At 41.0% G+C, this 25,385-nt stretch overlaps 1 protein-coding gene across 2 annotated transcripts; it reads right to left on the reverse strand.

Annotated features, from left to right (window-relative positions):
- Positions 1-7,147: 7,147 nt before the first annotated feature.
- On the reverse strand, positions 7,148-23,837 carry LOC121863816 (lipase 3-like). Of its 2 annotated transcripts, none has more exons than XM_042362673.1 (11): positions 23,736-23,837; positions 15,005-15,178; positions 13,131-13,338; positions 12,282-12,396; positions 11,700-11,850; positions 11,065-11,157; positions 10,233-10,391; positions 9,617-9,701; positions 8,998-9,140; positions 8,482-8,570; positions 7,148-7,573 (listed from the first exon to the last, which is right to left on the reverse strand). In XM_042362673.1, exons 2-11 carry the CDS (start codon positions 15,176-15,178, stop codon positions 7,513-7,515), a joined length of 1,278 nt encoding a protein of 425 aa, XP_042218607.1. In that variant the 5' UTR covers positions 23,736-23,837; the 3' UTR covers positions 7,148-7,512. The 2 variants fall into 2 exon arrangements, with proteins under 2 accessions (XP_042218607.1, XP_042218608.1); XM_042362674.1 differs by lacking the exon at positions 23,736-23,837 and adding an exon at positions 18,069-18,158.
- Between the last annotated feature and the right edge of the window lie 1,548 nt (positions 23,838-25,385).

Here is a 25,385-nt window from a genome sequence, read left to right on the forward strand (position 1 = left end):
CCTGGGGCTTATACTGTGGTGCTGCTCCTGCTGGGTGGGGGGAATGCTGTGCTGTACTGCTCATGGTATGTACTTATTAGCAATAGTTATCTGAGTTATTGTAGGTAGTACGATCATCACTATCACCATCAGTACCCTCACCACCACCATTACCTGCATCACCAATACCACCACCACCACAACATTCACCACCACTCACCACCATCTCCCTCATCATCACCACCCACACCACCACCACCACCACAACATTCACCACCACATCACTCACCACCATCTCCCTCATCATCACCACCCTCACCACCACCACTAAACACCTCAAAGCAACACTCGCTACAAGATCACATAAATTTGATATATTTTTACTCATATTTAGAGAAAACTGATAAAGGGGAAAAAGAGTATAAACTCCACACACTGATTGAGGCCATCAGAGTAATCCCGTCACCCGCTACTACATATGGTCTCTCTCTCTCTCTCTCTCTCTCTCTCTCTCTCTCTCTCTCTCTCTCTCTCTCCATTTACTAGTGCTAATAATAATAATAATCTCAACGCCGTTTACACTGACATACTTTAAGTCCAGCACACACACACACACACACACACACACACACACACACGTATGTAGACATTCATCAAAGCCATATTCCCGAAGTGTAGGACAGGGAGAGACTATGTGAGAGAAATTACTGTTTGAGAGAGAGAGAGAGTGAGGAGGGGAGGGCGGTAAAAATCGGCACTTAACACAGTATTCAGGTAAAAAAATGCAAATCTGGCAACTAAGGGCCAGTGACGGTCCCCCTCAGCTGGTGGCCTCACTATAGCACCAACCATCATGGGGTAAGGAGCTGCTGCCTCTCTCATCCCCCAAAGTTTCCATGTGTTGACTTCTATGGCACTAGTGTTATGGCCCTGACCAATCATATTACGTATCTACCAGACAAATCATGTTACGTGTTCACCTAACCAATCATCATACATAGCCACCTAACCAATCATCATACATAGCCACCTAACCAATCATCATACATAGCCACCTAACCAATCATCATACATACGCAATAAATAAATAAATAAATAAAGTAATAATTTAAAAAATATATAACAAAAATAAATAATAAACGAATAAATAAATAAAGTAATAAATAAATAAACGAATTAATAAATAAAATAAATAAACTTCCAGATGTCAGAACTCTATACCAAGAAAAAAATGATTCCAAACTGCAACACAGCCTTGACCACAACATAAGACACCCCCCCCCCTCCCCCTCCCCCCACAGTATAACAACAACACCTGATTTATCGTACAAATTACCGAAAATGTTGTTCATACACATCCATAATACATCCGGGGAATTTCAAAGAGTTCGAATTTTCATTTTTTTTTTTAATTTCTACTTAAAAAATGATAAAAATTACAAGGACACGAAGCGTAAAATTAAAAACTTAATCCCTTTATGAATTTACAGGGATTATGGACTCGATCTATTCCCGAGTTAATTATTTTCGATGTGATCAGAATTATTTTATAAACTGAGGTGAGGTGAGGGTGGAGGAGGGTGATGGGTGGAGGGAGTGTTGGTATTGAGGGTGGAGGGTGTGCTAGTCTGAGGTTGCAGGGTGTGCTGGTATTGAGGGTGGAAGGTGGAGGATGTGCTGGTCTGTGGGTGGAGGGTGTGCTGGTATTGAGGGTGGAAGGTGGAGGGTGTGCTGGTCTGTGGGTGGAGGGGTGCTGTATTGAGGGTGGAAGGTGGAGGGTGTGCTGGTCTGTGGGTGGAGGGTGCTGGTATTGAGGGTGGAAGGTGGAGGTGTGCTGGTCTGTGGGTGGAGGGTGTGCTGGTATTGAGGGTGGAAGGTGGAGGGTGTGCTGGTCTGTGGGTGGAGGGTGCTGGTGTTGAGGGTGGAAGGTGGAGGGTGTGCTTTATGCTAATGGTTGGTTAACATTTAACCTCTACCAATAACCAGGCCACTACACCACTAATAACCTGGGCCACTGCACCACTAATAACCCGGGCCACTGCACCACTAATAACCTGGGCCACTGAATCACTAATAACCTGGGCCACTGCACCACTAATAACCCGGGCCACTACACCACTAATAACCTGGGCCACTGCACCACTAATAACCTGGGCCACTGAATCACTAATAACCTGGGCCACTGCACCACTAATAACCTGGGCCACTGCACCACCTCCACTCATGGCGTATTACACATCAGTCAGTGGCGTCCGTGGTAATATCAGAACATGAGGTCAACATCAAAGTAGTGAGTTGGCACAAGTTTGACAGTTTGATGCAGTAAAGTTATATTTTTACCTGTCTAGTGGTTCATTCTATACAGTCATCGCCTGTGTGCTTTTGTTAGGTTAGGTTAGGTTCTGCTTTGGATAGGTTAGGTTCTGGTTTGGTTAGGTTAGGTTCTGGTTTGGGTAGGTTAGGTTCTGATTTGGGTAGGTTAGGTTGGTTAGCCTAGGGTAGGTTAAGAACAAGTTAGGTTAGAGTAGGGGTCAAGTTAGGTTAGGATGGCTTAAGGTCAGGACTAGTTAGGTTAGGGTAAGTAAAGTCAGGTAACGAACCAGTGACTCTTAGGAAGGGAGGCTGACAGGTGTATCCACTCAGCCACAGCACCCCTTTTCAAACCGAATTTATCTTACTAAAAATCATTAGTTCCGTGTCCAGTATGTCAAGATCAAAAGGTTGTCAAAGGTAAGTTTAGAGCATTTGATGTTTACCTTTGAACTGTACAAGAGTGTCAATATGTGTTGCTTCTAACATGTCAATATTTTGTCTTTAATATAAGTGTTCTCAACCAATTCAATATTTTCGACGATTTAACTCTTTGAGGACGATGGTTTAACCCTTTGAGGACGATGGTTTAACCCTTTGAGGATGATGGTTTAAGCCTTTGAGGACGAAGGTTTAACCCTTTGAGGACGATGGTTTAACTCTTTGAGGATGATGGTTTAACCCTTTGATGATGATGGTTTAACCCTTTGAGGACGATGGTTTAACTCTTTGAGGATGATGGTTTAACCCTTTGAGGACGATGGTTTAACCCTTTGAGGACGATGGTTTAACCCTTTGAGGACGATGCTTTAACCCTTTGAGTGCGATGGTTTAACCCTTTGAGTGCGATGGTTTAACCCTTTGAGGACGATGGTTTAACTCTTTGATGATAATGGTTTAACCCTTTGAGGATGATGGTTTAACCCTTTGAGGACGATGGTTTAACTCTTTGAGGACGATGGTTTAACCCTTTGAGGACGATGGTTTAACCCCTTCCTAGCGATGCTTTAACCCTTTGAGTACCAAAGTTTAACCCATCCGAACCAATTAAATCCACTTGCCAAACTCACACAGGAAAAAAAAAACACAACAAGCTGTTTTACCTCCGACTTACCAAAGGCTCCAATAATGTCAAACACGAACGCCAGAGAATCCTCCCCCTGGTATATTAAAAGTCTTCAATAACCTCGAGAATATTATAAGTTTCCCCTCCCTCTCTCCCCACCTTCACCCCCTCCTCCCCACTCCCACCTTACCAAGATCTTATAGAAAATGGAATCTAAATTTAATCTTCCAACCATAAATTCGATTCTAAATGGCGTTACAATTATATATGGGCAGGAAATTTCCCCCAACCGGTAAAATAATATTGGAAGCCATTAGAAAACCATTCCCGGGTTGTATAGATTCCCGGTAATTTATCTGACTCGGGAAATAAAATAAATAAAATAAATCGTGTCTAGGAATACAGTGTCACGTGGAGCTGAACCGATTTAGGGAATAAATAAATTGTTGATAGAACGGATAATAAAAAATAATAAAATAAAATCAGATTAATTTCGTAAAAGAACGCAAAGTCTCTCTCTCTCTCTCTCTCTCTCTCTCTCTCTCTCTCTCTCTCTCTCTCTCTCGCTTTCCTACTGAGATCATTAAATTTATATATTTCATCATAGAAAAGCGTTCACTTCATCATAAAACACACACACACACACACACACACTCACACACACACACACACACACACACTTGCTAGACATACTCGTACACACAAACATACATGCACACATACAACTGATAGATACATAAACACATTTGCATACACACATACGTACAAACGCACTCAAAAATACAAACTCACTCGAATATAATTAGAATAAGAGTTGAGAATTAACACGAATATCTGATAAAGAGAGAACGAGTGAGAGAGATAAATAAAGGGAAATAAAAGAGAGATTGAGAAAGAAATGAGATAGATATATAGAAACTGAGAGAAGGAAAGAGACAACTAGAGAGAGAGAGACTGAGAGATAAATAAAGAAATGTGAGAGAAATAATAGATAGATGGATAGATAGACAGATGGAGAGAAAGATTAGAGAGACAAAACCGGAAAAGATACGAGAGAGAGAGAGAGAGAGAGAGAGACTCACCAATAACCTAACCTAACATACACTCAGACAGTTGCCTCACTGCGTACCTAAACTTACTAATTAAGAAAATTTATGGATGTTGGATAAATCCTGACTTTTTAATTTAGAGAGCGGCGGCAGGATATAGAAAGTGTTACAGTGTTTGCAACTTTCTCTCGGTAAAGTGATATTTGGAAAGTGCCATTTCAGCAGTGATAGAGTAGAAAGCGTGTTAAGAAAAAGTGCCATCTAGAGAGTGGTGTTTTTAGAAAGTTCTGTACTATTTAGAAAGTTTTGCTTATAAAGTATTTTTTTAGAAAGTGCCCAGTTCAAATTTCTACTTCCCTTGTACTGTTTAGAAAGTGCCATTCAGAAAGTACCACCTAAAAAGAACTACCATATTCAAAAAGTACCATTAGAAAGTACTATTCAGAAAACACCATCGCGAAAGTACCATTAAAAAAAAGTACTAACCAGAAAGTGCCTGGCTAAGTTGGCAGTGTGTGTTATCTGGGGATGGTCGGGCAGAAATTAGTAGCATTAATACCGTGTCTGGCCAATATATGCTCTTAATATATCACTACTAATGACCTGCTGCTATATTACCTTAATGTGTCAAGGATGTGTATGTGTGTGTGTATATATGTGTGTGTGTGTATATGTGTGTGTGTGTGTGTACTACTGTTGTATTACTAATAATAATAATAATAATAATAATAATAATAACACTGGCTACCTCATTCTTTATTCTTAAATTAATTCTCTTCTTATTTGTTCTCCTAATATTCCTTTCACTCTCGTCTCCTCTCCTCCTCTTGTTATCTCCTCCCTTCAACCTCCTTCTCTTCACCACTCCTCTTCACCCCCTCCTTTCAGCCTCCTCATCTTTCCTCCCTTCACCCTTTCCTTCTCCTCTCCACAGCCAGGTAGAGACGCAGGTAATTGTGTACCCGTCATCACACTAACGAGTCTCACTCCCTCGTTAGTCTCGTCTTTGTAACATTACCTTCACTTCGTTCACAATTTTCACGATATTTTTTCCCCCGTGAGAGCTAATGTAGTTTCTATCTCGTAAAACTCACTCGTGACGAAACTGGTCAAAGACAATTATTATCTGATCAAGATTTTTTTTTCTCTCTCTCTCTCTTGTAATCCCGGTGGCTCTTGTGTGTGTGAGGCGGTGAGGTGAGGTAAGGCAGGTTCGTTAGTAAAAAACTACGAAATGTGGTGTTTTAATAAAAATAAATAAATTCAATTGATTTTGAAGCAATTGACGAGACTAATTAAAAGAAATGGATATTTTTCACACCAAAATCTGAACCAATATTTTCGTAAATATCTTTGGTGAGACTTTTAAGAAATTAAAAAAAATGAAATAAATTAAAAAAATATATATTTTTTCCACTGGAAAACTTTCATGTTTTCGGTTTGTCAATTAATGTGTTCAACTGCTTTTAAACTTCAATCGTATCATCTGAGGATGAAAAGCTGGAATAAAAAACTTACAGAAAGATATTAAAAAATAATTAAATTTGTTAAAGCAATTAGCAAAAATATCTACAAGAATTACACCTTTTTAGTCCCAGAACCTGATCAGCTTATTATTAGGTTCCATTAGCGAGTCTGACAAGTTTTTTAATAGAGAAAAACCCTCAGTTTGGAGCCTCGATGTTACTATCTGCGACTAACCTCGACGTCTTGGCTTTGAAGAACAATGTACAGTGCAGTGTTGAGCGACCTTAAGACTTGTGCTACACCGTGTAAACAATGTTATATCTCACCTCCAACTTCAGTCAATTAGTAAACCACAAACACTATGTACCATCTAAGAACACTTTAGTTACTTCTCTAGTATACAGGTCACTGATACAACACTATAGTCACCAAACTTCCTGTGTAGAGGATCAGATAAGAACACCTGGACACCTTCCTGTAATTACCTGGTGACAAAACTGCAACCATCACGAGAGCTTCCTTGTCCTCTGGCGGCCCTTATTAAAATTATTGATCTGGCTTCTGTACATATGTGTGTGTGTGGGTGTGTGTGTGTGTTCCTACCAGCTATAAGAGGGTAAATGGGACGCACAGACGGACAACAGAACACACACACACACTAGTTCCCGGCCTCTAGTGGTTACCATAGTCGCCTCACAAGAAATTGGTCTCGAGTTTAGATAAGCAAGAAAGGGTGGACCTCCAGCTTACGTTTTCTCCCCAACAGTGAGGGTGATAATAAGTGTGGTAAGGAGTGTCTAGTATCAATTCAAACTCTATGTACATACAATCACTCACAGGTCTCCAAAAGCAGGTATAACCACAGTCTAGGAGATAATAATCTACAGGTAACACTCTACAGGTGTTACTATTCAGGTGTTACTCTACAGGTGTTACTCTACAGGTGTTACTATATAGGTGTTACTATATAGGTGCTACTATATAGGTGTTACTATATAGGTGTTACTCTACAGGTGTTACTCTACAGGTGTTACAATATAGGTGTTACTCTACAGGTGTTACTCTACAGGTGTTACTCTACAGGTGTTACTATATAGGTGTTACTCTACAGGTGTTACTATATAGGTGTTACTCTACAGGTGTTACTCTACAGGTGTTACTCTACAGGTGTGACTCTACAGGTGACCATGGGACGTAGTACATTATACATACAGACATGAAGCTAATTAACTAATAAACACTGAAATAAATACTGAAGCTGTTTTTTTGTAATTTATTGTTTATTAAATAATCACCACAAATATATACGTATATAAAATACAAAATAGTTTAATATTCTGTGACTAATATAAATCTAATAAAGGAATAAATGAAATTACCCTTCCTTACTACATAACAAAAGTACAGGTACATTACACCTCCTACCTACCTCTACAAAATACATGAATCAACACAATACCTCAACGTGATCTAAAAAAAATCCCTCAACCACTGTATTAGATAAACTACAGTATAATAAATCATTAATCAACACTACATCATCACTAGGGGGAGAGAGATAGAGACCTTGCTTGTAAATATATCCTCTGGTCTTGAGCACGGAGGTAAGTATCTTGTTTATTGTGAGGAGACAGAGGAGGACTAATACTGTGCCAGAACACGCAGGAGATCATGGTAGACCAACTTGTCAGCGTGTAGAGCCCTGTAGAGATATAAAATAATGCAAAATATTAAGATTTCAATATATCTAACACTCAAATAAAGTTACAGCGTCACAGAGCACTATAGTGAAATGACTCTACAAGGTTTATAATGAAGATAATTGATGGTGTAGACGAGAAGCATTATACCTGAACCCTTGAAATTATACAGAATACTTATATATTTTTGGCACTATTAAATGGAGTAATGCATAGTCGTGGTGGTTACATATTAGAAAGACTGTACTGTACATAGTTACTCATGTGGTATATGATACACAAACACTCCCATAACACACAAACACCCCACACACACACAAGCACCCCACACACACACAAACACCCCACAACACACAAACACCCACAACACACACACCCACACACACACAAACACCCTGAAACACTCAAATACCCCACAACACACAAACACCCACACACACACAAACACCCCACAACACACACAAACCCTGACACACAAACACCCCCCACAACACACAAACACCCCACAACACACAAACACCCCACAACACACAAACACCCCACAACACACAAACACCCCACAACACACACAAACACCCCACAACACACACAAACACCCACAAACACACAAACACCTGAAACACTCAAATACCCCACAACACACAAACACCCACACACACACACAAACACCCCAACACACACAAACACCCCACAACACACAAACACCCCCCAACACACAAACACCCCCTGACATACACAAACACCCCAACACACAAACACCCCACAACACAAACACCCCTAACACACAAAACACCCCACAACACACAAACACCCCACAACACACAAACACCCCACAACACACAAACACCCCACAACACACACAAACACCCCACAACACACACAAACACCCACAAACACACAAACAACTCACCAAACAAAATCAAGGTGGGTAAACTTGGAGTCCTCAACGCGATGGCTGTAGACGACGTGAGGCAGCTGACCCACCAGGTGCAACACATCCTGAACACCGATGAACTGATCAGTAATAACCCCTCCAGGAGACATGATATACTGTATATGTATATAACATGGGATAGAATTGTATTTGGGTTGGGTTGGGTTGGGTTGGGTTGGGGTGCTGTTGGTTGTTTGGTTGGGGGTTGGGTTGGGTTGGGTAGGTTTGGCTTTGTTAGGTTAAATGGAGACCAAATTACAGGAGATATTCTTTAACTATTTTCAAGTATTAACCTAACGAACAAAACTAACTCTCTACCACTAACTTATATACTGAGTGATGCAAAAATATATTTACTTAAGACTTTTCTTTCTCTTTATGATTTCCACTCATAAAATAACTAACTCACTCAATTCAAAGTTGTTTTTCCTTCTCTAACTCAATAAAATTCTTCCTCTACATAATTCAATAACATTTAATATGACGTCTTACTGTAGGATCTGCCAGCCAGTCATTGTCAGACCAGAAGAGAGCCACAGGGACAGTAACTCGGCTCAGGTTATATGACGGAGGTGACAGTGAGCCGTACTGACGAAGGTTCCCCAACGTGCCGAAATCATACTTCTGAAATTTCCCTGAAAATAAAATAAAATAAGAGCTAATTTATTTTATACTTATTCTGGTGATTAAGTTTTAAAAGTAAATGGAGGCCAAAATTCCCTAAACAAAAAAGTAAACTATTATTGACAAAATTGTAAAAGGTATGCAGGTGCAGTATTAAAATCTATGGATATCAACATTACCATAACTGAAGAACAAACTCCTGAAGTATTTGTTCAATTATTATCATTATGAGAGTTCTTAGTGGGGTCATAATTATTAAAAAACAAAAACAAAAAACCCTAGTTATTTTGTTATAATTTCTCTGATAAAAGTAGTTGAGTATTAATAATTATTTTTGTATCACTAAACAACATCAAGGTAAACAGACGATTAAAACTACCGTCAATGTTTTTCGTGATTCAGCCATGTTTACATCTGTTTACACAAGTACGCCACACACCTGAACAGCTACTCAGTGTTCAGGTGTGTGGCGTCGCGGGGTACAGACCTGAGCGGGCCTCCTGAAGGTAATGAGTGACGGTCCGTACTGAGGTCCCTGCTGGCGTGTGAGACAACATGATGGGCAAGAACTCCTGAAACATAATTAGTATCATCTACATGTGAGCCTTTAATCCTAAAATGAGCTTTAATTCCCTGAGTAGGATGATTTAATCCCTTGAACAAGATTAATTAACCCTTTGAGTAAGATTACTTAATTCCCTGAGGAAGATGACTTACCTTCCTGGGCCCAATGCCATCGTACTCAAGGGGAGAGGTCATAGTATTCAAACGACTAAGTCATCGTACTCAAGAGGGTTAAATCTTCGTACTCAAGGGATTAAGTATAAAGCTTAATCAGTTGAAGAGTTTACGAGTTAATATCTTCCAGAAATAAAAGCAGTGACGGGAGTATTGGCTGACCTTAACCCACTTCCCCCCAACACTGCCTCAATATATACATCCATAACCTCACCAAAACCTAACCTAACCTAACATGACCAAACCACAACCGAGTTTATCTTAATCACTTGTTCACACTGGACGGTCAAGACTAGGTTAGGTTAGGTTAGGTTAGGAGGAGACACATAGCAAAACAGTACTGAAGGTGTCTACTGAGAGCTCACCTTATTCATCTCTTTAGGGTTTGGTCCACAGATGAGGAAGAGGATGTTCTGGCAGATGGCAGACGTGAAGAGTTGCTCATTACAGAAGGTGCTGATGAGGCGGTCTATGACTGGCCCGAAGGAGAGCAACTCGTACTTCCCCAGCAGGTTCATTGTTATCTACAGCAGAAGGGGAAGAAATGTACATGTATTAATATCACACAATAAACATGACACACTAGACATGGTACACATAGTAGACATGACACTAGATATGTATCAACAGTCAACAGATGACCTGTAGATTAGACACCCAAGCTTATATCACCTAAAGATTAGACACCCCTAACGCTACCTGTGGGAGAGTAGCATAGATTAGTTTAGGTTAGCATTAGGGTCGTTAATCTTCAGGTGGAATAAGCTGGGGTCACCAACCTCCAGGTGATACAAATCTACTTACAGGTGTAAACGAATGTGATGATTAAGTAGAATTTATTACACTTTATTTACAAACAAAAATTAATGATTATTTTCTGACTCAGTTGTGCTTGTTTGTGTTTCTCAGAGCAAGGTCTTGATTACGGTGAATCTTATGCATATTGTGCTTTTAATATTAGTACTGTGTCTATAATAACCCTCAATGACAATAATGACTATAATTGTGTTAGCCGGGTAGAGTATAATTAACATAAACAAATTAGTGACTGTGAAATATTTTAAAGAATCGTCAAAAAAAACTCTCGTAGTGTTTAATCTGACTACTGAATCCCTTATAAGCTGCATCAACGATATAACAAAATTCTACCTTACTGTTGTTATTACACCGAACGTCACAGAAAGTAGACCCTCTTACCTCTATCTGTGAGACGAACGGTGCCAGGTATCCCAGAGGGCCTGCTATGTGCTGGACGTGCGCTACAGGACCCAACGCTACCATGAAACGTATCTGTGTGTGTGTCAGGATGGAAATATTTTAATATGATAAAGATGATGGTTAGCACAGGGAAATTCTTAGCACAGGTGTAGTGGTGGTGGGAAGGACTGGTACAGGTTAATGAATAGCCTGGTAGTGGTATACAACAGGTGGATATGTATAATATAGCCAGCTATAAGTTTCTACATATATTATACTGTTTATGTAGCAGCTATATACTCCATGAGGGATGTTTCTGAAATACAGCTCAATTATTTCTAAACGTAAAATTTGGATTGAGCATTACAAAAATTACTAGTAATAATTAGATGTTTTAGTATCATTTGCTTTGATAATTAAAACCTACTGAATGTAATTAATATCTACCTATACAGTACCTGTAGATGAATTTACCTGCGATACAAATCAATTAGAGATAATTTTAATCCTTTTGAAGGCAATGTTTTAACCCTCTAAGGAAAACAGTTCAACCCTTTGATGATAGTTTAAGCCCGGGTCTTTCAAGGTTTAAGAGGATCAATAAAGAGATCCTTGAGACAGTAACAGTTGAGTACCTTGTTAGCGTACTCTGGCCGCTCACTCATCATGGCCCAGAAGACAGTGGTGCCCATACTGAAGCCCACGTAGTAGAGGTCCTCCTGTCGCGTCACGTTCAGCACATAGTCTATAACTGCCGGTACGTCATACATCGCCATCTCATTCCAGCTACAAATGTATGATGATTGTTAATTACGAGGAAAACCTACTGTCCTACTGCTATTAAATAAAGTCTCAGTGAATAGAAAATGTAAAATGTACGGCTAGATTTGCATAAACATTGTATTGAGGAAAATGGAAAAATGGGTCCCACACGCCTAGCGCTCCGTTTGGGACAGTGTGGATCAAGGAATATCCAAAAAAAAAGGAAGAATAACTCTCGGAGAAAAATGGCTATAAGGGAGAGTCATACTTCCTTGTTGGATATTCCTTGATGTGAGTGATAGGGAAAGAGACAGTATGGCTGACAATACTCTCCTTCGTCTTCACTTTCTCAACTGCAATGTTAAGTGTCCCTTCACAGCTGGGTGCACTCAGGACCACCATAATGTTCTTAGTATCTACGAAGGATTCTACAATATACTCGAGTACCTGCTCACCTGAATTGCCAGAATTCCTTGTCCTCAGGCGAGAGATGGACGTGGTTCCTGGAGTAGGTGTTGCCGCGGGCGTTGGTGAGCCAGACGTCGTACCCAGCGTCTGCCATCATATAGGCTGTCAGGGATAATTTACAGCATTATAACTACATCATAACCCAACAAGACATTTATCAATAATTACAAAGAGATTCCTTATTCAGACATAAAGTGTAAGATACAATAACATTCTCAAGGGAAACAGAGTGATGAACCTTGTACCAGGGAAACAGATGATGGCTCCAAGCTCCTGTTTCCATTTTCCTTTTGAGTTTTACCTCCATATATTAATAATTACGAACAATATGTCATGAAGATGTATCAGTACAAATGAAGCTACTTACATGTCCTCCACGGCTGTTACTTATCCGTGCCCAAGGTTCTAGAATATCATACTCGAATACATTAAGTTTGTGTGTTGGTGAGATCACTATTATAATACTCGTATATCCTTAGCACCCTGAGGAAGGATACTAATTGCAGGATATCTCAGCCCTCGAGGTGACCCACAAACACACACGACTATTGTATCATACTTGAGGACGATAAATGACTGTACAAATTCTCACGATTAAATTATTGGATCACATGAAGATTATTCCTCAGTTTTCACCCTAAGATTAAACTCCCTCATGTTACCTTAGGGGGTCGGGTTAGGTTAGGTTAGGTTAGGTTAGGTTAGGTTAGGTTTGGTTAGGTTAGGTTAGGTTAGGTTTGGTTTGGTTTGGTTAGGTTAGGTTAGGTTAAGTTTGGGTACTTAATCGTAAGGTGAGAAAATCTGGGGCTAACATGCAGCCTGACACGAGGACCCACCAAGAGCTTTATCAGGAGTGTTCATCACGAAGTCAGAGGAGGAACAGAGGAGACAGTGGTGCAGGAGAGCCACGGGTCGAGGGCGGTGCTCCTCCGTCAGGACACACTGCACACCACACGGGATCCTGTGCAGCTCCAGGATGTAGCCGTCCTCAGTGGTCACATGGTGAGTCTCAGCAGGGTAGCCGCTCGATCTTATCAAGTCTGGCTGTAAGTAGAAGGTCAGAGGTCAGCTGCATCACGTATATTAAGCCATCATTATTGCCATACACCTGAGTCATGAATTATGTCTTGTTTAGCCTTTTTGAACATTAAACTCTATTAAACCCTTTTTCTCGATTGGTGTTATCGAAACAAACAAGTATCAGACAAGAATACTGTTGGTGATTGGCAGGGAGGACAACTTGTTACCTGTAATTAGTCATCTCTTAAGGATAAAGACCTGTCATTAAAGCATGTATAATGTTTTCAGTAATTAAATCATCAACACACAACTACAACTTTAACAGGAGGCAATAATATAACACCTGGGTGTTACAGGTCACACCTGGGCCATGAGCCAAGACCATGAAGCATACACTTGAGAGCCATGAGGCATACACTTGAGAGGCATGAAGCATACACTTAAGAGCCATGAGGCATACACTTGAGAGCCATGAGACATACACTTGAGAGCCATGAGACATAAACTTAAGAGCCATGAGGCATACACTTGAGAGCCATGAAGCATACACTTGAGAGCCATGAAGCATACACTTGAGAGGCATGAAGCATACACTTAAGAGCCATGAGGCATACACTTGAGAGGCATGAAGCATACACTTAAGAGCCATGAGGCATACACTTGAGAGCCATGAGACATACACTTGAGAGCCATGAGACATAAACTTAAGAGCCATGAGGCATACACTTGAGAGCCATGAAGCATACACTTGAGAGCCATGAAGCATACACTTGAGAGGCATGAAGCATACACTTAAGAGCCATGAAGCATACACTTAAGAGCCATGAGGCATACACTTGAGAGCCATGAGACATACACTTGAGAGCCATGAGATATAAACTAAGAGCCACAGGCATACACTTGAGAGCCATGAAGCATACACTTGAGAGCCATGAAGCATACACTTAAGAGGCATGAGGCATAGCACTTAAGAGCCAAGTGAGACATACACTTGAGAGCCAAGTGAGACATAAACTGGCTTCTCATGAGGCATACACTTAAGAGCCATGAGACATACACTTGAGAGCCATGAGGCATACACTTAAGAGGCATGAGGCATACACTTAAGAGCCATGAGACATACACTTGAGAGCCATGAGACATACACTTAAGAGCCATGAGACATACACTTGAGAGCCATGAGGCATACACGTAAGCGCCATGAGGCATACACTTAAGAGCCTTGAGGCATACACTTGAGAGCCATGAGACATACACTTAAGAGCCATGAGGCATACACTTGAGAGCCATGAGGCATACACTTGAGCCATGAGGCATACACTTGAGAGCCATGAGGCATGCACTTAAAAGCCATGAGGCATATACTTAAGAGCCATGAGGCATGCACCTAAGAGCCATGAGGCATACACTTGAGAGCCACGAGGCATACACTTGAGAGCCGATGGTCGTTGTCTATCGTCCACACGACACGTAAACGACCCTGTGACATTTGACGTTTATAAAGCCTATCACTTCAAGGCAACATTACGCCACACACACACACACACACACACACACACACACACACACACACACACACACACACACATACATACACACACACACACACACACACACACACACACACACACTAAACAATTAATATTACAGGTGTCAGAGTGCTCGGTACATGAATGATAAAAGTACTTACTGTAGATTCATTGGATCGACCGTCATATTTCTGGAAGATACCGAGGAGCCATCGTGCGGTAGGGGTGATAAAAGACCCCCTCACCCCTACCGAGTTCACCTCATTCACCTGCCCCCTCGTCTCCCACACCATCACCACCACCATCACCATCACCAACACCGTAACTCTCGCCATCTGTATAAAATAAAAACATTAAAACCAAATATTTTAAAATCATATCAAAAAGCAAAAAAAAAAAAAAATATAAAAAAACTTATTTCTCACATTTCAAATTAAAAATAGTCATATGAGAGAAATTATTGTTTTTTCTCATAACTATACACTATTTCCTCTCATTTAAATTACAGTTACGTGTTAAAGGTTGAATCACACAGCGACACTCTATCCTGTGTTTCGAAATTGTTGCCCAAGTTTTATTCTATCATTAACTTGTCGTATTTAACTTTATTCTATGTCTTTTATAATTAACTTGTCGTATTTAACTTTATCCAACATCTTCAATACTTAACTTATCGAGGCGAACTTAACTCTTGCTGTGTGTTGGAGTTACACTAACCAGCAACGACCTTCAGTTAATGACAACGGGAGGTGTTAACCCCTCGAGTATGATGATTTAACCCCTTGAGTACGATGACATAACCCTTTAAGATAAGTCATCAGGTCATCATACTCAAGAGATTAATTCATGATGCTCAAGGGGTCAAATTTGCGTATTCAAGGGATTAAATCATCATACTCAAGGGATTAAATCACCATACTCAAGGGATTAAAACACCATATTCAAGGGGTTAAATCATCATACTCAAGGGATTAAATCATCGTACTCAAGGGATTAAATCACCATACTCAAGGGATTAAATCATCGTACTCAAGGGATTAAATCATCATACTCAAGGGATTAAATCACCATACTCAAGGGTTTAAAACACCATATTCAAGGGATTAAATCATCGTACTTAAGGTGTTAAAAGCGTGGAGGTCATAGCCAGGTGTGTAGCAAGTCACTCAGGACAGGTATACGTGCAGGTACACACACACACACACCTGTACCCGTTCATCTACACTCACATGTATATTTTCTGTACACAAAAATTTCGCTGCTGGGATCTGATCAACTAATTGATTGACGTGAAATATATCAGACAGAATAATCACAGCTAGAGTGAGTGCGTGAGTGAGTATGAGTGAGTGAATGAGTGAGTTTGAGAGTGAATGAGTGAGTTAAGAGAGTGAGTGAGTGAGTTTGAGAGTGAATGAGTGAGTGAGAGAGTAAGTGAGTGAAAATGAGTGAGCTTGATGGTGAGTGAGTGAGTGAGTGAAAATGAGTGAGTTTGAGAGTGAGTGAGTATGAGAGTGAATGAGTGAGTGAGTGAAATATACAGTAAGACACACGCTGAACACACCACGGTATCAAAATCTCACACGTGGTGGTTAATGAACACCTGTTGTATATACCAATAATAATAAAATGCTGTTATAATCGTCTTATTGAGTAACCTTCAGCACGAGGGGATACAGAGCTGTGCCGGAACTGTACTAATTAACGAGTTATGCGAGGGAACAGGTGAGCAGGTAACTCTTAATGCAAGACAAACAAACTAACGAGTGGAGGATATAAATTATACTGTAGTGTCATGATGCGGGGGTAAACTGAAGAGGAGGAGGAAGAGGGGGAGGAATGAGAGAAGGAGAAGGAGAAGAGGAAGAAGGAGTAGTTCACAAGTGGGCTTCCCGGAGCAGGATATGTGTGTGTGTGTGTGTGTGTGTGTGTGTGTGTGTGTGTGTGTGTGTGTGTGTGAGTGTGAGTGTGTTTGTGTGTGTGTGTGAGAAGCATTGTATCACCGATAAGCAGTATGAGAGAATCCCACGCTAACATCCTTCACTCTTTACACATGTCTACAGTCCTTACACAATACCACACTACAGCCCTTACACAATACTACACTCCAACCCTTACACAATTACTTACACAATACTACAATACAGCCCTTACACAATTACTTACACAATACCACACTACAACCCTTACACAATTAATTACACAATACCACACTACAACCCTTACACAATACTACACTACAACCCTTACACAATTACTTACACAATACCACACTACAACCCTTACACAATACCACACTACAACCCTTACACAATTACTTACACAATACTACACTACAGCCCTTACACAATACCACACTACAACCCTTACACAATACTACAATACAGCCCTTACACAGTTACTTACACAATACCACACTACAACCCTTACACAATTACTTACACAATACTATAATACAGCCCTTACACAGTTACTTACACAATACCACACTACAGTCCTTACACAATACTACATTGCAACCCTTCACAATTACTTACACAATACTACACTACAGCCCTTACACAATTACTTACACAATACTACACTACAGCCCTTACACAACACTACATTATAATAAATAATAATGGTTGCCCCTCGTGTAACGAGGATGGCCGGCCCAAGGGCCATCTAGGCGTGAATTTGTTTAAGGTATAGAAGCTGTCGCCAACACAACAACCACAACAACCGTTAACAAGTTGCATGACCCAGTGTCAAGGAATAGTCCGAGAAGACCGGACAACTCGCCAACTGCACTGGCTAACCACTACCCCGGAACACGATCCGCAAATCGATTAACATCCAGGTTCCCAATTACTGCTGAGTAGACACTACACTACACTACACTACACTACACTACACTACACGGCACTACACTACAGTTGTTAGGACCTTACCCTCACGAACCTAACCATCAATATACACACAAATTAAGTAAGTGTTTTAAATGTTACACGCACACACACACGCACACACACACACACGCACACACACACACACACACACACGCACACGCACACACATACACACACACACACACACACACACACACACACACACACACACACACACACACACACACACACACACACACACACACGCACACACACACACGCACAAGCACAAGCACACACACACACACACACACACACACACTAATCTTATGTACAGAGCTGAACAAAGACTCACCGCTGGGCAGGTCAGTTCACTCCGACTACTCCGCACTATGACTGCTGGTTGAGACAGTGCCGCGGCCTGGCTGAGAGAGGGCCATACACAGTGTGGCACTCACTGACAGGATGCCGTATTGTGAAATGCAAACTTATCACATCCTGAAGCCAGACACAACAACGCCATTAATTTACTACTACTACTACTACTACTACTACTACTTTTTTTTAACGTGGCCTCCAGCCTCCCCCAATAGCCACATCTTCGCCACCATTTAATTACCTTAATATTAAATATCCTAATACATAAGTAGCTATCCTAGCTGTGTTAAATTAGTTGAGCCGCAGATCTATGCGGCATTTAGTGACTGTAGCCTCATAGTCAATATCTGCAGCAGTTGTCGGAGTAGGGGCAGAAGCTCTCGTTCCCCTGAGGCAGAGCAAAGCCGACCGAAGGAGAGAGAAGGACAGTCGACATCTCATCCAGGCTGTGACATAACTTCTGGGCTGCTGCTTCTGTTCGGAGATCAACTCCGCGAGTCTGGCGTAGAAACATCTTGCACTTGGTCCCATCCCACCTACTATTACTACTACTACTATCACAACTACTTCTACTATTACCACCACTAACACAACCACTACCACCACTACTTCTACTAATATTACCACAACCACTACCACGACTATTACTACTACTGTACTACCATCACTACAACTACTACCACCACCACCACTATTAATACTGTGTAAAGAAAACGGATCTCCTTACCATAGTTTAGCTGAGGAATATTAAAGCTATAAATATTTAGCTAAGTACGATGTTAAATCGTTAGCACCCCCCCCCCACCACTCCCCTCAAAAAATATACAAACAAATATATATGACACCACTACAATATACATTTTCTATCAGAGAAATATATATATATATATATATATATATATATATATATATATATATATATATATATATATATATATATATATATATATATATATACAGGTATATATTTACACTAGGGAAATTAAATTATAAACACCTCCCTAAGTAGATTGTAAATCGTAATATACTCCAAATATATATAAATAGACCCCCCTTCTACAGTATATTCCTGAAGATAATGTATATATATAAACTCTACATCGCCAGGAAGTAGAGAGCAGAGGTCGTAATATACATCTACAATGACAAGTATTGCCTCGTAAACAATGTACCCAAGATGGCGTTACTCTTTTGTTTTTATCTTCACCCGCGACGATAACTTGACCCTCTATAACGACGACAAGCAATTCGACTTGTAACTGCACCTGATTCGACCTGCTGTGTACTTTGATAACCCTCCCCCCCCCCTCCCACCTCTACATTAGTTACAGAGGGGAGGGAAGGAGAAGGGGAAGAGGGGGTGTGTTTGGGGAGGTATAGTTACTTTGAGTAATTGGGGGATAGATAAGTTTATAAGGTGTTGGGATAGGAGAACCTACTAGCCACGAGAGAGAGAGAGAGAGAGAGAGACCATGTAATTTTTCACTACCTGTGTACGTAAATAAACTGCCACTCAATTATATCAACATATATTAGTCTCTCTCTCTCATCCACTACAACAAATCAAATCCAATAGTCAAAAGATTCACACACACACACACACACACATCAACGCTGGTCCTAAGAACTGTGTGCTGTAACTCTATAAGTCTCTCATAATCCAGAGTAAAATATTTTCCAGCACAGGAGGGGTGAGGGGAAGGGGGGATGGGTCAGGGGGAAGGGGTGAGGGGGAAGGAGTGAGAGGGAGGGAGGAGAGGGGAACAAATTCACTGTACATCTACGAACGTTTGAGATGCATAACTTGAGCAACACACACACACACACACACACCAACCTCATTACACCCCCGAGGGAATAAAGCTTTAATGGCAATGACCCAATTTTCCAGTGTGTTTCATACGCAAAAATCAAATTCGCTTTGTCCAGACTAATGGCTTCTGGGTATGTGTGTGTGTGTGTGTGTGTGTTAACAAGAACACGCTGGTTGTATGTTTTCTTCCTTGTTTGCTTGTTTTGTTTTTTTTTGCGTGCGTGTGTTTGTCTGGAAATGCAGATTAGAGTGCGCGTGGTGGAGGCTGCTGGCTGGTCTTAGGTTACTTGACAGGTTGGGTAATGGCGGCTTGCGTGTGAGGGCCGACCAGCGTAGCGAAGGACGATTTTTATTTTATTTTCCTTTTCACGACGCTAGAATAACCTAACCTAACCTAACCTAACCGCCGGGGTATTATTTTAGCGAGGACCTGGTTAGCCTGTAGTACTGTCTGTCCGTCTGTCTTGTTTACCTTCTGAGTTGACTGGAGTACCTGAAGTTACAGCCCCCCCCCCCCTCCTCTGCTTAGGTTAGGTTTACCAAGATTAGATTAAATTTAATTAAGTTAGGTTAGGTTAGGTTAAGTTTAATTAGGTTAGGTTAGGTTAGGTTTGGTTAGGTTAGGTTAGGTTAGGGTAGTTTTAGTTTAGTTAAGTTAAGTTTTGGCTCTGTTAGGTTAGATTAGGTTAGGTTAGTTTAGATTGAGGTTAGACTAGGCTTCGTTAGGTTACTTTTGATTAGGTTTACTTAGGTTAACTTAAGCTAGGTTTAAATTGGGTTAGGTTAGAGTAGATTCAGTTCGGTTAAGTCAGATTTAGTTAAGTTAGATTAATCTTAAAGGTGATATACTGTAAACTGGGGCTTAATCTTGACGTCATAATCATTTCTATATACAGCATTAGTGTATTCATGTATTCTAACTCATTATGGTAAACATCCACTGAGTTAAGATCAAGTTATACTCACCAGACACTCACATTAACCCACACGTATTAGTTTTCATATTTGTATTCACTTATGTTAAGTTAACTCTACGGGTATTTCTTTTACAGTATTTTCTATATCAATTATCCCATGTCCAGTAAAAAGCTTAATATATAAATAATTTCCACATCTGAATCGCTATATGTAAGTTAATAACACTCATCTATGGGAATAAGACGTGTGTTCATTGCGACTCATTAAACGCATCAGAATAACAAATCCCATTATTTTCCATGTAATAAATAAATGAGTTGCAGCAGCGTCGACACCACCCAACCGCGTCAGACCATAATAACCGCCAGGCCATATTTGATATATTAATACAAACAGCCAAAATATGTGAGTTATACAGGATATATTGGTAAATTAGATCTATATTCTTTAATTATATTCTTCCCGACGAGGATTAAGTTAGAGGAAATAACGATAAAACGCCAAGTGAGTACAACAGGTCGGTTCCGTCAGCAAGCCAGTCAGCCACTAGACCAGAAAAGATTAACACCACTTTGTCTACTTGAAGCAAGCAATGAGTTGTGTCGTCACGCCATCTTTATTAGGAGTGATAATCTGCCCAATTATATTTTTTCAAGGATTGTCTAAAGAACTTCCTTATGGGGTAATTACATGAAATATTATCCTTAATTGTCAACTTGTCCCTCGTAATAATCATTGTCCAGAAAACAATTGCATTTTCTTTGAAGGGCTGGTAGTAGTAGTAGTAGTAGTAGTAGTAGTAGTAGTAGTAGTAGTAGTAGTAGTAGTAGTAGTAGTAGTAGTAGTAGTTGTTGTTGTTGTTCGTTGGGTATACGTTGTTAAGGCGTTGAACGAGGAAAATGTACAGGTCAAAAGGGGGGGGAGTGGTGGTGGAGGAGGTGGAGAAGAAGGGGGAATGGAGGAAGGTGAAGGAGGCTAGAGAAGAAAGATGGACGAGAAGGACAACAAGAAGACGAAGCTGGAGGGTTGGGAAGGGAGGGGGTAGGAGAGAGGTAACAACTCCCCCACCTTTAACAACACACCCTAAACAAACATGGAGTCTAAACTACCTTGTGACTGTACCGTACATACTAAACTATATATATCATACCTAGTTTTAACAGTAGGTAAATTAGGTGCACGCCATGATGATGATGATGATGATGATGATGATGATGATGATGATGACAACTGGCTGTGTTATTCGTGGGTACAAGGACAAAATCCCCCTGCAGACAAAAGGTTAGGTCAGGTTAGGTTAGGTTAGGTTAGGTCAGGTTAGGATTGATCAATTTAGGTTAGGTTAGGTCAGGATAGGTTAGGTTAGGTTAGTTTTAATAAAGACCATCTATCCACCTTGAGAACACTGAAAGTCAAAATGAGTTTGTGTTCTAGGAGCTGTACTGTGGAGGTGGACGAGAGGGTTAAAACACACCAGGTAACTCGAGACACTATAAGACCAACGATGATGACGTAAACTATAACTTGACAAAAACAAAAAATCCCAACATTCTATCAACATTCAGAGGCGTGTAGAACGACGTCCATCTTGGCTTATTTCCTAGTGCGTGGCATCACTTTAAATAGGAACTACGGTTAAATTAGTTAAAATATTCTAAGACAATCAGCTTCACGACATGTTATCTGCAATGTTTATATTTGACATTAACTCAGCCATTTTTCTTATAAGATTTTGTAAGGTGATACGACACTTATTCCCTGGGTCGGAGTGAGAGAAACAGCCTTATTAACCTTATCACCATTAACTCATTCTAGACATTAACCTGGCGCTAAGTTAAGTTGTCTATCTGGTCAATGAGTGGGAAGGGGGGTTTGGGAATTAGAGAACCCCTGGGGGATAATTAGAGGTCTGTTGGGTCATAATTAACCCTTGAGGAGCTAGGGGCGACGTGCGTGCTACTGCTGCGTGTTAAAGCATCGTATCACAAATTATATGACCCCACCAGATTGGCCATCGACAACACTGTTATTTCCCGCGCAAACTTTTCCTCCTCCTCCTCACCCGCCGCCAGTTTACTATCGTGTTTGTAGAATTTCCCGCGAGATCTTTCCCGCCAATTTATCACCATGCGTGAGTAATTTTTCCCGCAAAATTTCTCAGCAATTTATCACCGTTCCTGTAGAATTTCTGCGTAAAATGTCTCGCAAATTTATCGCCGCCTCCTTATCCACCAGCACACAGATCACCGCGCGGCCCGAGTGTTTTATTCTCTAAAGTTTGAAAGATGTTTTACCACACCTCGTAAGTCTTTGTGGCGCCAGAATAAATAAAGGAAGACATTTTTGCTACACTACTTACACACACACATCTCTCTCTCTCTCTCTCTCTCTAACCAGCCAGAAGATATAAAAAAAAATATATATATATATATATATATATAAAAAAGGCGGGAATGAAAGACAAATATTAGAGTTGAAGATCATATAGACTAAACTTACGACCAACATAAAAGCCTATTAATTTAAGTTTGTTTTTAGTCTGGTTCGGTTGACAGAGTTCCTTCCTACTATCTCTCTCTCTCTGGCGCACGAGAGAGAGAGAGAGAGAGAGAGAGAGAGAGAGAGAGAGAGAGAGAGAGAGAGAGAGAGAGAGAGAGAACAATCTTTACCTCACTACTAAGACTGACTCTCTTCTCACACACACACAAAACACTATCGAGGACAACAACACGACTAAAACAGATCCTAACCATTACAAAACACTCAATTATCCATACATTACGAGAATAAACCTAACCCCTCAAGCAACGTCGTAGGTGAGTCAGTCAGTGAGTCAGTCAGTGAATCAGTCAAAAACACCAAGCATTAGTGAAATTCAAGTCCAAGAACCAAACACTGTACACGGGCCCTAACCTGCTGTTCCTGTGGTCTTAAGATGTTATGACTGTAGAACCTTGCCAAGATCCACCACTGTATCTTAACGCTGCGCCCCACAAGGATATACTGTAGGTGACGTGGTAGGAGGGAAGGGGAAGGATAGGGGGATAGAGGGCGGGATGGGAAAGGGTGAGGGGGGGAGGGAGGGGGGTATGGTAGAGGAAAGGGTGGGAGGGGGGGGGCGGGATGGGATGGTAGGGGAGGAGAGGAGAAGGGTGGGAGAGAGAGGGAGGGGAGGGGATATGTACACAAATAAGAAGCACTTTAGCCTACTTGTCCTTCACGTCACTTATAAAGGAGAGTTTATCTGGTGGCTGGGTGGCAAAATATGTCATCATCACTTTATAGCGCGACATGCCTCTACCCTCCCCCTCCCCCCCTACTGCTGCTCTCCAGTACTCACCCCCTCCCAACACTACACTACACAACTTATCACAATCCATTACACCATACTACACCACACTCCACTACAGTACACTATAACACACCACATTCTAGTTGGTTCTGTGAGTGTTGGCAATAAATTTGGTGTTGGAGAGAGAGAGAGAGAGAGAGAGAGAGAGAGAGAGAGAGAGAGAGAGAGAGAGAGAGCAGTTCAATGTCTTCACACCACAGCATCGTCATAATTATACAGGGTGTTTCATAGGTCAACTACCAAGGGTGAGTTTTAAGTTTTTCTCTATTTTTTTTCTTGTTCAGGTGAAGGAATCAAGTAAGGTACGGTAGATGCTATACACAGGTTAATTACGACAACATTCAGGTATATGGATGTTACCTAAATCACCACGACGTCAGGTGTTTATCCATTCATCCATCCATCACCCACCATGTGTAACTACAACCATCCACGACATCCAGGCCAGAGATGGATGAACATGAATCACCCACCTTTGTTGATATACATATAATGAGTCACACCTCACCCACCCTCTCACCTCACCCACCCTCTCACCTACCCACCCACCCCAACCTTTCAACCACTCACTCACCCTCTCACTCCACTCCACCCTACCCTACCCCAGCCCACCCTACCCACCCACCCCAACCTTTCAACCACTCACTTACCCTCTCACTCCACTCCACCCTACCCTACCCCAGCCCACCCTACCCACCCCATCCTTTCATCAACCCACCCATCCTGTTGCAGTAGGAATGAGAATATACTAACTATTATTTCTAGCAATTTTTCACACATTCTTAGATATTCGTGCAAGTTTGTGTGATAATATTGTCACATTACTCACACGCTGTACGGTAAACCAAGACTACCTTCCACAAGTTACCCCTTTAGAGACAGTTTTCTATTATCACAGTGTTCTGGGCCATTCTCTTAAGATCTGAAGGGGAGACTTATCGAATTTATCACTCACAAGAAAAAGGTGACCAAGGAAAAGAAATAGTCATTTTCGGCCAAGGAAAAGAATAAAAATGATCTGGCCCTGTGTACGACTATTGATGACCTGGCCCTGTGTAAGACTATTGATGACCTGGCCCTGTGTAAGACTATTGATGACCTGGCCCCGTGTAAGACTATTGATGACCTGCACTTAAAAAATGTATTGGCCGAGAGAGTGGCCAAGGAAAATAAGATGACCAAGAAGAAAATTACCAACCAGGAAATTGAAG

This window comes from Homarus americanus, unplaced genomic scaffold, assembly GCF_018991925.1.
Source record: "Homarus americanus isolate GMGI-L3 unplaced genomic scaffold, GMGI_Hamer_2.0 scaffold48354, whole genome shotgun sequence".
NCBI lineage: Eukaryota > Metazoa > Arthropoda > Malacostraca > Decapoda > Nephropidae > Homarus > Homarus americanus.

Excerpts from the sequence above, each read along its gene's own strand:
- LOC121863816 (XM_042362673.1), bottom strand. The coding sequence starts at position 15,178 with ATGGCGAGAGTTACGGTGTTGGTGATGGTGATGGTGGTGGTGATGGTG. Across the intron at positions 11,851-12,281 it reads AAGGAATTCTGGCAATTCAG|CTGGAATGAGATGGCGATGT; the intron begins GTGAGCAGGTAC and ends ATACATTTGTAG. Across the intron at positions 9,141-9,616 it reads CCTTCAGGAGGCCCGCTCAG|GGAAATTTCAGAAGTATGAT; the intron begins GTCTGTACCCCG and ends TTTTATTTTCAG.